Source organism: Phytophthora sojae (assembly GCF_000149755.1).
Source record: "Phytophthora sojae unplaced genomic scaffold PHYSOscaffold_4, whole genome shotgun sequence".
Lineage (NCBI taxonomy): Eukaryota > Oomycota > Peronosporomycetes > Peronosporales > Peronosporaceae > Phytophthora > Phytophthora sojae.
Genome location: NW_009258118.1, coordinates 1,790,754 through 1,801,658, shown reverse-complemented (window position 1 = coordinate 1,801,658; position 10,905 = coordinate 1,790,754). Strand labels below are relative to the sequence as shown.

The 10,905-nt window shown below is 54.8% G+C and overlaps 5 protein-coding genes across 5 annotated transcripts; 2 read left to right on the top strand and 3 right to left on the bottom strand.

Moving 5' to 3' along the window:
- Nucleotides 1–70: 70 nt before the first annotated feature.
- PHYSODRAFT_314557 (hypothetical protein) lies at nucleotides 71–2,485 on the top strand (the record flags this gene model as incomplete). Its single annotated transcript, XM_009527782.1, has 3 exons — nucleotides 71–523; nucleotides 614–2,024; nucleotides 2,208–2,485. The coding sequence occupies 3 exons, from the start codon at nucleotides 71–73 to the stop codon at nucleotides 2,483–2,485; spliced, it is 2,142 nt and encodes a 713-aa protein (XP_009526077.1).
- A 46-nt stretch (nucleotides 2,486–2,531) lies between these two features.
- PHYSODRAFT_331053 (hypothetical protein) lies at nucleotides 2,532–3,750 on the bottom strand (the record flags this gene model as incomplete). The annotated part of the gene is made up of 2 exons (XM_009527781.1): nucleotides 2,532–3,544; nucleotides 3,615–3,750. 2 exons carry the CDS (start codon nucleotides 3,748–3,750, stop codon nucleotides 2,532–2,534), a joined length of 1,149 nt encoding a protein of 382 aa, XP_009526076.1.
- A 334-nt stretch (nucleotides 3,751–4,084) lies between these two features.
- PHYSODRAFT_502063 (hypothetical protein) lies at nucleotides 4,085–5,913 on the top strand (the record flags this gene model as incomplete). The annotated part of the gene is made up of 8 exons (XM_009527780.1): nucleotides 4,085–4,165; nucleotides 4,241–4,311; nucleotides 4,392–4,643; nucleotides 4,704–4,903; nucleotides 4,990–5,160; nucleotides 5,490–5,547; nucleotides 5,625–5,660; nucleotides 5,739–5,913. The coding sequence occupies 8 exons, from the start codon at nucleotides 4,085–4,087 to the stop codon at nucleotides 5,911–5,913; spliced, it is 1,044 nt and encodes a 347-aa protein (XP_009526075.1).
- Nucleotides 5,914–6,594: 681 nt separating this feature from the next.
- PHYSODRAFT_502755 (hypothetical protein) lies at nucleotides 6,595–9,473 on the bottom strand (the record flags this gene model as incomplete). The annotated part of the gene is made up of 9 exons (XM_009527779.1): nucleotides 6,595–7,211; nucleotides 7,266–7,422; nucleotides 7,543–7,686; nucleotides 7,747–7,838; nucleotides 7,917–8,566; nucleotides 8,636–9,050; nucleotides 9,116–9,160; nucleotides 9,207–9,297; nucleotides 9,360–9,473. The coding sequence occupies 9 exons, from the start codon at nucleotides 9,471–9,473 to the stop codon at nucleotides 6,595–6,597; spliced, it is 2,325 nt and encodes a 774-aa protein (XP_009526074.1).
- A 48-nt stretch (nucleotides 9,474–9,521) lies between these two features.
- PHYSODRAFT_503945 (hypothetical protein) lies at nucleotides 9,522–10,546 on the bottom strand (the record flags this gene model as incomplete). The annotated part of the gene is made up of 4 exons (XM_009527778.1): nucleotides 9,522–9,794; nucleotides 9,863–9,902; nucleotides 10,023–10,212; nucleotides 10,258–10,546. Coding segments are annotated over 4 exons (792 nt in total), but the record flags the coding sequence as incomplete, so codon positions are not given.
- Between the last annotated feature and the right edge of the window lie 359 nt (nucleotides 10,547–10,905).

Here is a 10,905-nt window from a genome sequence, read left to right as displayed (position 1 = left end):
GCGCTTTACCACCCAAGCCGTAGATCCGGAAGTCCGCACAGCGCGACTTATTGTCGTGTCCAGTACACGCATGGAGTGCAGCGTGCCTGATTTCCCGAGAGGAGTTATCGTACGGGTTGCGGTGGCCATGAACGGCGTCGAGTTTGTGCAGTGTCCCGGTGAACTGCGTGTGTTCCAGTCCCCACGATTAACGGAGCTCTTTCCGAGCTGGGTGTCGGCCACTACGACGTTGGAGCTCGAGCTGAGAGGCATTAACCTCACCGCTACGATCTCTGCAACCTCCATGGAAGACAACAACCGAGGACAACACGAAGCTGCCAGTGTCCAGGTGTCTTTCAGCAGCAGTCGCGGCCGGAAGGTTATCCGTGGAATCTGTGAGAACGGCCAGGTGCGCTGCCCGATTCCGAGAGAAATACTGCAAGCCTCATCATCGCTCGGACGAGAAAAATCACCCGCTCATTCAGCCACAGCGATGGCGTCCCCCATCCTCGTTGACATTTGGCTGGGTGGGAAACACAACGCGGTATGTTTTCAACACTTTTGTGGGTTTGGCTCGTTCGTTCGTTCTAAGGCATAGTTTTACTGACCAACTTGAGTATTTTGTGTTTGATAGTTCACCGGTTCGCCACTGTCTTTGAATGTGTACCGAGAAATCCCCACAGTGAACTTGGTCTCGCCTATGGATGGACCGGTTTACGGGGGCTTTGCCGTCGTAATTGAGGGTCGTGGATTCATCGACACTGGTAAAATCATCGTGCGGTTCCAGCTCTACACGGAGCCGCAGCAGCAGGAAGCCACTCCTCGAATCGAAGAGGAAAACGCATCTCAAAAGGCCCCTCAAACGCAGGGGTTGTCACCAGTCAAGAGCGCGAGTTTTCTCGACAAACGTCCAGTTGCTAACAGCGAGACATCATCACCCGCTGTACCGGAGCAGGCCGCATCGTACGTCGACGTGGTGGCCAAGTTCGTGTCTTCCGAGCGAATATTGTGCCAAGCCCCAGCTTTCCCCCAGGAAGGGGTGTACACTGTACTGGTGGCGTTGAACAGCGTCGAGTTCAGCCGCGTGAGTGACGGATCGTGGTTCCTGTCGTGGCAGAACTGGCAGAAGCGCAAGCGGTTGCTCTCTCACGCTTTGTTCTCTCGAGCTACGGCAGCCGAAGAGGCCGCGTCGGCTGCAGCCATCTCCGGAGCTGCAGCAGCTTCTGCCTCTTTAGCTGAGACCGACATCGAGCGACTGCGACGGAAGTCGAGCTTCATGCTGCCCAAGATCAAGAGCGCAATGGCTTCGTCGTCTCTCGTGGAGTCTTCATCGTCCTCATTCAAGGCGAGAAGCGTCGACTCCGTGTCAGAGTACAGCGTATCGTCCGAGGAGGCCGAGGACGCATTGATGAAGGACCCTCGACTGCTGCAGTGGCAACCTACATCCGCTATGGAGGCGCGAGTCAGCGGTCGGCCGCTGCTATCCCTGCTGGAATACCTGTGCAGTGTTCGCGAGACGCAGCAGTTTATCTGTCGGGGCGTGCGCGTGGCCTTCAGGCTGCAGAGCGCCAAGACTCAGGGCACAAACGAACCAACGGATACCGTTCCTGCGCTCCGCTTCCAGTCTTTCGTTGAGGCGATCCGCATGGTGTTCCCCAGTGCGTTGATGCGCGACCTGGAGGAGCTCTGGCACGCTGCAGAGCACCGACCGGACGGGACCATGACCATCAAGCAGCTCTTACGGCGGCTACTGCGCAACGTTGCGTCTGACCAGCGCAGCTCGAGTCCGGAGCCAGGGCCGACGCACTATGACCCGCGATACTCCATCGTGACTTCGCGGGAGACCGCAGCGATCATCTTGCCTCCGGTCGTGCAGCCAGAGCACATCCTGGACCCACCGTCAGCGCTGTTCATGGACTACGATGCGGCGGTGCAGGCGGTGAAGCCCCGCCCGCCTCGACCCGTGTTCCGCAAGCGGAAGTTCAATACATCGTGGTGCAATCCGGTAGTGGAAGGCGCGCCGGAACCAACGCCGCCAAGTCCGCGCCCGCCCTCGGATACGAGTCGAACAAGACCGAGTCCACGGACTCAAGTGACTGGGGAGGAATCAAGCGCGTTGGCCTCTGAAGACACTGCAGGCATCGTTGATGACATGGTTGCGACCGCCATAGTCGAATCCGTTGACGAATCTCGTCCAAATGAGACTAAGACGGCTGACCAGCGGGCAGCGAGTAAGGAGGACGTCGTTCGAACTCCTCGATCCCTGGCTCAAGCGACGATCGCCTCGAGTAACAAGCGCGTACGCAGTCCGAATAGCCCACGAGGGACAAGACCTGCCATCTCCACTACCTCCCAGCCAACTCCACCTACTACCACTACAACTCCATCGGCGGTGATGCCTCGCCAGAGCACGTTGAGCGGGCCGAACCCCTTCTACAACGACATCGCGCCGCTGTACGCCAAGTTTCTCAACTCTGCAGAGGTCAAACGGTTTTTGAAGCAGTGAAATGGAAGTACTAGAAAGTATGGATGCGTTCGTTCATCATTGGCACCTACTGCGAGTTGAAGGGCAGCTTCTCGCCACCACTAGCGCAGTAATCCATGAAGGCTGCTAACTGGATAGCGCCGATGTTGTCGGCGTCGAAGTACATGAAGATGTGGATCACTTCCTTGTCCGTCAGAACGGCTGGAAGCCCACGGACGGCGCTATTGGCAGGGAGGGCGGCTCCAGTGGCCGAGAAAGCTGCTCGGAACTCGTGCAGCTCGATGTATTCGCGTCCGTCCTCCTGTTGCGGCTGCTCTCCACCTTTCGCCTTCACTGAGCCGTGTCGGAGCGTGTCCATGAGGCGTTTGCCCGTGTCAGGGTCCGACTTGAGCAAGTGCAGGAGTCTCTTGAGTGCCGATCGTTGGTGCACACTCGCACCATTGCGCTCGTCGTGCAGACAACCAGGCTCGGTGGCCTCTCCGTGGCGCTTGGACGGATCATTGATCTCGTTCGTGAAGGTGCTGGAGCGACCAAAGGCGTTGCTGCCGTCCGAGACGGTGGTCGGGAAGTCGAGGCCGACGCCTGTGGTCATTGCGTACGAGTACCTGGTGACGGGGGCGCCCTTCAGGAGGTCCAGCTTCATCTGGTCAATGCTGTCGGTCTCCGCTCTGGTCAAGTGCTGGACATTGCGGTCAACCTGACGAGCCAGCGCCCCATTGCGGCCTCGAGGGACGCGCTTCATCGCCAGCGCCGACGTATCCATAGGCAGGAAGGAGCTTTTCGTCACTGTGATCCGCGCGGCCGCCTGACGTTCGAGTTCTTCCTCCTCACGCTCTCGAGCGCGCTGTTCACTGTGCAGGCGTCTCGCCGTCTCGGCCAAGTACTGGTCTCGGAGAGAGCTTCGCGGCCCGGGGCCAGGCTTTTCAGCAGCGAAGTCGGCGTACCGCGTGCTCGCTTGGAGCGTCGTCTCGAAGGGCGGGGGCGTGATCTCACTCGCGTGGCTGTTGCAGGTCAGCCCCACCGAAGACTCGTGAAGCAGAACGCGCTTGTGGGTCGACTCGATGCGAGACTCCTTCCGATCTGGTAATTCAGTTGGTTAGTAAGTTCCTAGAGCAGGAGAAAGCGAGGCACTTTGAAGCTCTTAACTCACCTGGTGCGAATAGTGGAGCAGGGATTTTTCGTCGGGAGTAGCCCGTTCGGTCCTGCAGCGCGTCTTCTTCCACCCAGTTGCCAATGAGCGCCCCGATGCTGTTGGTCTTGTTGTACGACGCGTACATGTTGGTCATCTTGCTCGTTACCAACAGTGCCTTGCCACCTCGTGGGTCAATGCTTTGTGTGGTACGTTTTTGAAGTCTGGCCTTGAACAACCACCGCTAAAAATGCCGCTCCCGGGCATCCGTTGAAAGCTGTCCATAGCAGACATTGCCACACGAGATATCTCCACCTTGCGCCTATAAAAAAGGTTGTCAAATCTGCACTGGTCTTACGTCGTTGCATTCACCCGGTCATTCGGTTCGAATGGCGCTATCGAGTGCTCCACGGAAGCTTCGGCTCGCCGATCCGCACGCGGAGCTGCCCATCAAGAACCACAAGTATGTGAAAAACTGCACGGAGCTGTACATGGCCAACAAGCGCATCGACAAACTCGCCAACTTCGACGCCTTCGTGAATCTGGAGGTGCTCTGGATCAACGGCAACCAGGTACGAACGTCGTCAAGCTTGCGTCACATCTCCATCTCCAACGATTCCACCTCACGAACCTTGTGCTCTGGCCAGATCCAGGAGCTCGATGGGCTTGACGGCTGCTTTCGTATCAAGCAGCTCTACGCTCAGAACAACTGCATCCGGTACGCGATGGCTTGTCACCCCCTTTAATGTCTCTAATACCCGGTCAGGTTAACGTGTACGCGGCACCGAATCCTTGCAGGTCGCTGGAAGGCTCCTCCCTGCCGCACTTCAAATTCCTCCGAGAGCTTCGCCTGTACGACAACAAACTCAAGGACTTGCAGGGCACGCTCGAGGTGCTCAGTCGCCTGTCGCACTTGCGAGACCTCGATCTGTTCGGCAACGCCGTCGTCGAGGAAGAAAACTACCGTTTGCAGGTCATTCGAGCTATCCCGTCGTTGGATGTGCTGGATCGCCATGTTATCACGGACGAAGAGCGCGCCAAAGCAGCCAGGTAACATATCTCTGGCCGTGCCTCGTGGGGTGAGCAGGTTTCCTAACCAGGCCCGTACAGGTTACAGATCCATGGTGTTGACGACGGAGATGCCCACGGCAATCAACACGGCGGCAAGAAGATCAAGAAAAAGCAATCGGGGACTGTGGCTGGTGCTCCGCCGCAGGTCTTGTCTGGGACCGTGAAGATGCTGTTCAGAGAGGTGGCGGCCATCAAGCGAGAGCAGCAGGCACGGACCTTATCCTGTATTGCACAACGTAGTAGTAGTAGTAGTCGCCAGCTGACGTTATGATCTGTTTGTTGCGACAGAAGCACGCTCACGAGGCGGCCGAGCGAGAGCAGGAAGAGCTGAAACGGACTCAGCAGCAGGCGCTCAACGCCACGTCGACCTCCAGGAGATCCGGCAACAACAACAACAAAGCCGAAGAGATTCCAGGCCTGGGCGACTGGGAGGTCACAGCGCTCAAGAAACACTTCCAATCGCTCGAAGAAGCCAAGAACAGGTACGTCCTAGAGCGTTCTTGAAAGTCCACAATCGCCTGACTGAAAGTGTATGTTTGGCTGCAGTGGAATCGCTCTGGAAAGCCTGGAGCAGGCGGTTCGATACCTTCGCACACGCGGGTACTCAGTCTCGTACAACGGGACTCGACTTGAAGGGAAGCAAAGCGATGTGCTTCAGCTGGAAAACGTATTGCCGACGCCTGGTAACATTCAGTGGAAATCATTCATTCAGGTAGAGAGGATCCTTTCTGCGTCAGTCCCATAAATGATCACCATGGTCACCTTTGGTTCCTCCCCTTTCGTTCAGCTCTTCGAGTCCAAGCAGCTGCAGTGTGATGTACTGAGCCCCCGAGAACTGCGACAGCAAGCGGCCGCCTGCTTCGACAAGTGTGCTGCCATGCAAGTAAGTGCTCCGGAACTTCAATGACAGCTGACCCTCCGCTTCGCCGAGCTCACAATTCGCTTCCGTGTCCAATTCAGCGGCGACTGCAAGCACTCGACACCAACGATGCAAGAGTAGAGGTAAAACTTCCGCTTGATAACAGCTCAGAACTCCGTCGTCCCTAGGCCTAACTTGTACCTTGAACTGCCCAGCACCTTGTCAAGGAGAGCTTCGAATTATCGCAGCAAGGTTACCATCTGCAAGCGTTGGCGGATGGCGATCAATCATCGAGCAGGTCCAGATCCTCCCGCGTACCCAGTTCTGCCGACACCAAAGAGCACTGGGAAGTTCCTTCGACATCGACTCCACGCACACGTTTCTACATGACGGCCTTCACGCGTGAGAAGACGCCAGTGCATTCGTCAGTATCTGCTTCGAGAGATTGTAGCTCCCGCTTCAGCGAGCTGAAATCCGAGAGCGAACACGTCACTGAAGCATTGGCCGGGAAGTACAAAATCCGGCAAAAGGTACGGGAGAATCGCGTCTAGTGTCGGCCAGATAGCTCCAGGGTAGCTAACACGCTGTGTTTGGGTCTCGTGGCAGGATTTCACGAAGTACCTGGCGAAGCAGACTCCCCAAACCACAAAACTTGTGCGTCGCAACTACCAACTGTAAGGCTCAGAAACAAAAACACACAAAACTGTCAGCATACAAAGCAATTGGCGTACCCACCGGGGAGAGCAGCTACAGTAGCCACACACTGTCTCCCCTCTCTATTCAATAAAATCTTCCAGATCCGCGAACGCGTCTGCACCATCTTCTTCGTTGAGGAACGCATCGATGATAGGGTGGCGGCTGCGCAGCCGCTTCCGACGCTTCCTCACGATCGGCACGACACCAAGCAGACGCTGCCTTGCCTTCGCCTTTCCTCGACGAGCGCTTGCTTGGTCTGTCGGCGCGATCCTCTCTTTCACTAAAGCTACCAATGCCCTTAACCGATCCTTCGAGGCATCCGAGAGTGCACTCTGCAAGTAATGATACTGCGTTAGAAACTGCGACCAATAGGAATCAAACAGGGTCCTGCGTACCTCCTTCAGCCATGACTGCGCGGTCCCCGGAACTTGCAGGAAAAATATATCCATCTTGAGTAAAGTTGCAGACACCTGGGTTTAAACATCGAAAACAAACAATTAGTCGGCTTAATTTCAGTGCAGCAACGCCTCCAAATGCTACAAAACGTACCTTGGTTTTCGTCCCCGAATCTTGACTGGCGTCCTTAATTCCGTCGACCCACGTACGAGACTTCAAGGCGGACATCACTGAGGATTCATAGATGCAGATCACCGTGTCGGGCGGGAGATCAGCATCAAGACCACTCACTCTTCGCAACGCGCCACTTGCTTTGCCGATTCGCAGTCCAAGTTCGATCATATGAAGCACTTTCAGCAACACTTTCCGGGTCCCCCAAGAAAAATCACGACTGTCGCAAAGTGCCTGGTTGACCAGCTCGTGAATGCGGACGTAACTCAGAATCTCCTGGTGATGGAGAACCGTGCAGATCTCGCGCGCGCTGCTCTTGGCGGTGATGGCACTGAGTAGCGTGGACTGGGATTGTTCGAGCACAGTTAACACGGCCAGGATCGCGATACTTTGGCTAGCCTGCGACTGGAGGTGCGGAATACGATCTCGGGTCGGCAAATCAGTATGGCTGAGCCTGTTGGCGCTAGAGCTCGCTGTACTGGAATCGTTTGACCTGACAGAATCATCGGAATCGGACGAGTGGCTGGCGCTCGAGTCCGAGTCAGAATCCACTTTCAAGCCGTAGGGAGACCTGGCATCAAATCCTTGTCGGAGACGCTTCCGGCGCACTGAAGTTCCCTTCCTGTCTCGCTTCTTCTTGGCGGGCGCTTTCAGCTGACGATGGCTCTCGTTTGTGTCCGCAGAATCGACAGCAGTCGCTCCCGAGTCAAGTCCACACGCCTGAATGATGCCTTCAATCTTGCTCTCCATCGTCACAAACGTATCGACACGGAGCGCGAGGTGAGTCGGGAGGCAAATGCTCAACAGAAGTCGAAGCAGTCGCGGGTTGTACACGACGTTGTCGCACAAGATGTCAAAGGCGAGGGAGGAGAGAGCACACCAACGTGAGGAGACCGCATTCTGGTCCGCCATCTCGGCGCCGATGTCACAAAGCCGTTTGCTGAGTGTTGCGCAAGCCACGCCTAGTTTCGTAAACCCATCCAGCTGAACGCACTTCTTCACGTCACCCAGAAAGTAGTGCGATAGCCGTACAAAATTGCAGCTACTGGTACCTTCGGGCGGCTGGTTGACTTCGGGCCACGAAATATTTCGCAGTACGCCTCCGATGTGATCATGCACTGAACCAAGACTCGTGCTTTTCATCATCATCTCCAGTGTCCGTCCAATCGCTGCGCAGACATGCTCCAGCATCTCCTCTCCACTTTTTGCGTCCAGCAACACGACCGCCTTCGCAGTTTTCGCCGGCGCTACCAGATGCCGAGCTGATACAGGGAGTTTCACGGAAATTGAATCGGCAAACACTGAAAACTGGGACCTGCAAGTTGACTGATCGTCCTGGTTGTCATTGGCGAGATCCGGGGCTGTCAACACGCGATCACGAACATTGAGGAAAACACTCAGCAACACTTCAAGAATGGAACCTGCTTCGCTTAGTCCACCAGCGTTGCTGCCCCGAGATAAACACGAGCCGTACACACCTTCGTCTCCAAGAGTGCTACAGCACGAGTCCAACGTGAAAAGAACCGCGTCAAATGACATCCCGCTGGGTCTATCAACTGCAGGTACGTTCGCCCCAGCGCTCTCCAGTAGGGTAGACTTGATGGCGGTCAGAATTTGGAGCTTTTCAGGCTGCAGCACTCGGTGAAGCCCGAACGTTACGGCCTTGACGTGCTCCTTCGAGAGGCTCGTCTCCATTTCATTTGTGTACTGAGCAGCAAGCTTCTGAATCATCCGGTGCAAGCTGAACTCCACTTCCATCAACGACCAAACCGAAATACCTCTATCATCAGTAGAAAACGCCACGGAAAGCTGTTCATCCTTGTCTTGATCAGCAGAAGCTTCGGCAGACTGCTGCTGCATAAGCATTTCAATCGCAACATTGCAAACTGCACACCCAATGTAGATGCGGGCTATGAGCTTCCACCACGCACTCTTCCCACAGGCTCTGCCTTGCGCTGACTGGTTCAACAAGTCGTTGGAGTCCTGGCAAATCCAGTGGAAGAAGTATTTCCAGTTGGACGCCAAGTCGACGAGCCACTGCTTGATATCACCATCTTTCTCGCCGAGGCCCTCGATCGGAACCCCCTCGGACGATACCTTCGATCGGGTTGCAGCTTTTTCGAATCCAATTAAACACGAAAGAACCTTCTGGAATATCAGGCCTATCGACGCTGCTCCATCCACACCAGAGTTCTGCTGATAGAACGAATCAAGCGAGTCAAATCGAAACCGCTGTAGACCTGAATCCTCGTCGTCGTACTCGTCTCCACTGTCGCAACCGTCATCAGTTCCGTATCCAGCGATAATCGAAGTAGTCGGCTGAATGAACTTGCCAACCTCTTGGGATAGGAACCGATGAAGCTCTTCCCATGAGCTTTTGCGCAAGGAGATGGCGGGTCCCTCGACTGGAGCAGCGCTACACTGGAATATTTGCTCCAATCGACCAAATGACCAAGCCTGGATATCGTGACAAGCTGTCATGCTGTTCTTGAGAGCAGACACAATCTCCTCCTGCCGACAGCAAGGCGTTAAAAATCGATCAGACTCCAGTACAACTACTGTAAAGCAAGTACCTCTTGCTGCTCACTGAAAGGCAGACGATGATTTAGCCACGTGCACCACATATCAACAGCAAATTGCTGGTGCGACCGATTGCCGGTCGACAGTAGCTTTCGTAAAAATATCATCAGAAAGTTGTACAAATCTGGTTGACACAAAGGCCGCGTGTCAGCTTTTCAGTTTAATTTCAAGCAATCCAGTTTTGAAAACGCACCTTTATATACCGTTGCCAAGCGGGAAGCAATCAGAAAGTAATCGCGGGCACTGTCAAATGACCGTTGGAACTGCATGCTGTATGTGGCATCAGAGAAGGTGTCAGATTTCGACACAACAAAAAAGTCGTGTATGGCTGTTCGTAGGTACCTGAGCCAGTCTTGAATAGCATTTAAGTGAGGGAACAGCTTTCCTGATTGCGAAATAAATAGTTGCGAAAGCGTTTCCGCCGCGATCTACATCAACGCACCGGTTAGGTTCATCCATTTGTTTGAATACGACAGTCCTACAGCGGCCACCTTACCTTACTCTGTGAGGGCTTTTGACATCGTTCAAACAAGCAACTGAGCACTTCCGAGCGTGTTTCTGAGGCCTGAATGTTTGAATTGCAGGAACGAATTAGGCACATACGGGAAAAGAGGACGAACAACAGACATACCGTCTCGAAAATCGCCTGTAATAACAGCAACGCCGTTGCAGACTTGGATGGCGAGTGCTCGCCCGTATCGCCCTGCTCTATCCAGAAGAAGGAAATGTCCATCAAAAGCAGCGCTTTCCACTCGCGAGCGTGAATTTGCTTGCCACCGAAATTGATAAGAAGCTCCACTTGGTCAAGTATGTGTTTCTCTATGGTTTTCGCCACCGTTCGGGATCCTGCGCTCTTTGACGCCGAGGTACTGGTGAAAACCCTGATATCACTCTGCACAATCCGCCACGCGAGCTGTTCAATATCTGTAAACACGGAGGCTTCCGTTGCGACGCGAGAAGACGATGTTCGATGGTGCAGGATGGGCTTGGACGCCTGGAGAGAGTGCAGCAGCAGGAAGAGGTCACGCCAGTCCAGTGCGAGATCCAATCCGCTATAAGCTGGGCCATCAAACAAACCGCTGGCGTCCGTCATGTTGACGTCGTCCGACTCCGACAATTCGCTCGAACGAATGGATTCGCACACAAGTGCAACAATTCGTGGTGACTGCTGGAAGCTCTGTAAGGCCAGAAAAGCGAGTAATTAGTCACAACCTAAGTGCGCATCATTTCACCACGAAAAAGACTCATACCATCTGCAGGTTGAACTCCGCCTCCTGTCGCAGGTGCACGGGTAATTGCCGGAGCAAATAGCGCGCGATGCCGATCCACTTGTGGTCGCCCGTCACATTCGCCACCAACACGCACTCGCGAATCACCGGGTTCATTGTCTCGCTCGCCATCTCGGGCGACGTCGTCACCATGCGCTCCACATTCTCCTACCAACACAAAAAAAACACAACCAAAAGCCAGCCATCAGCAACACAACCAATAAATCGTCAATAAAAAAACTCCGCACCTGAAGCTGCTGCCAGCTCTCTC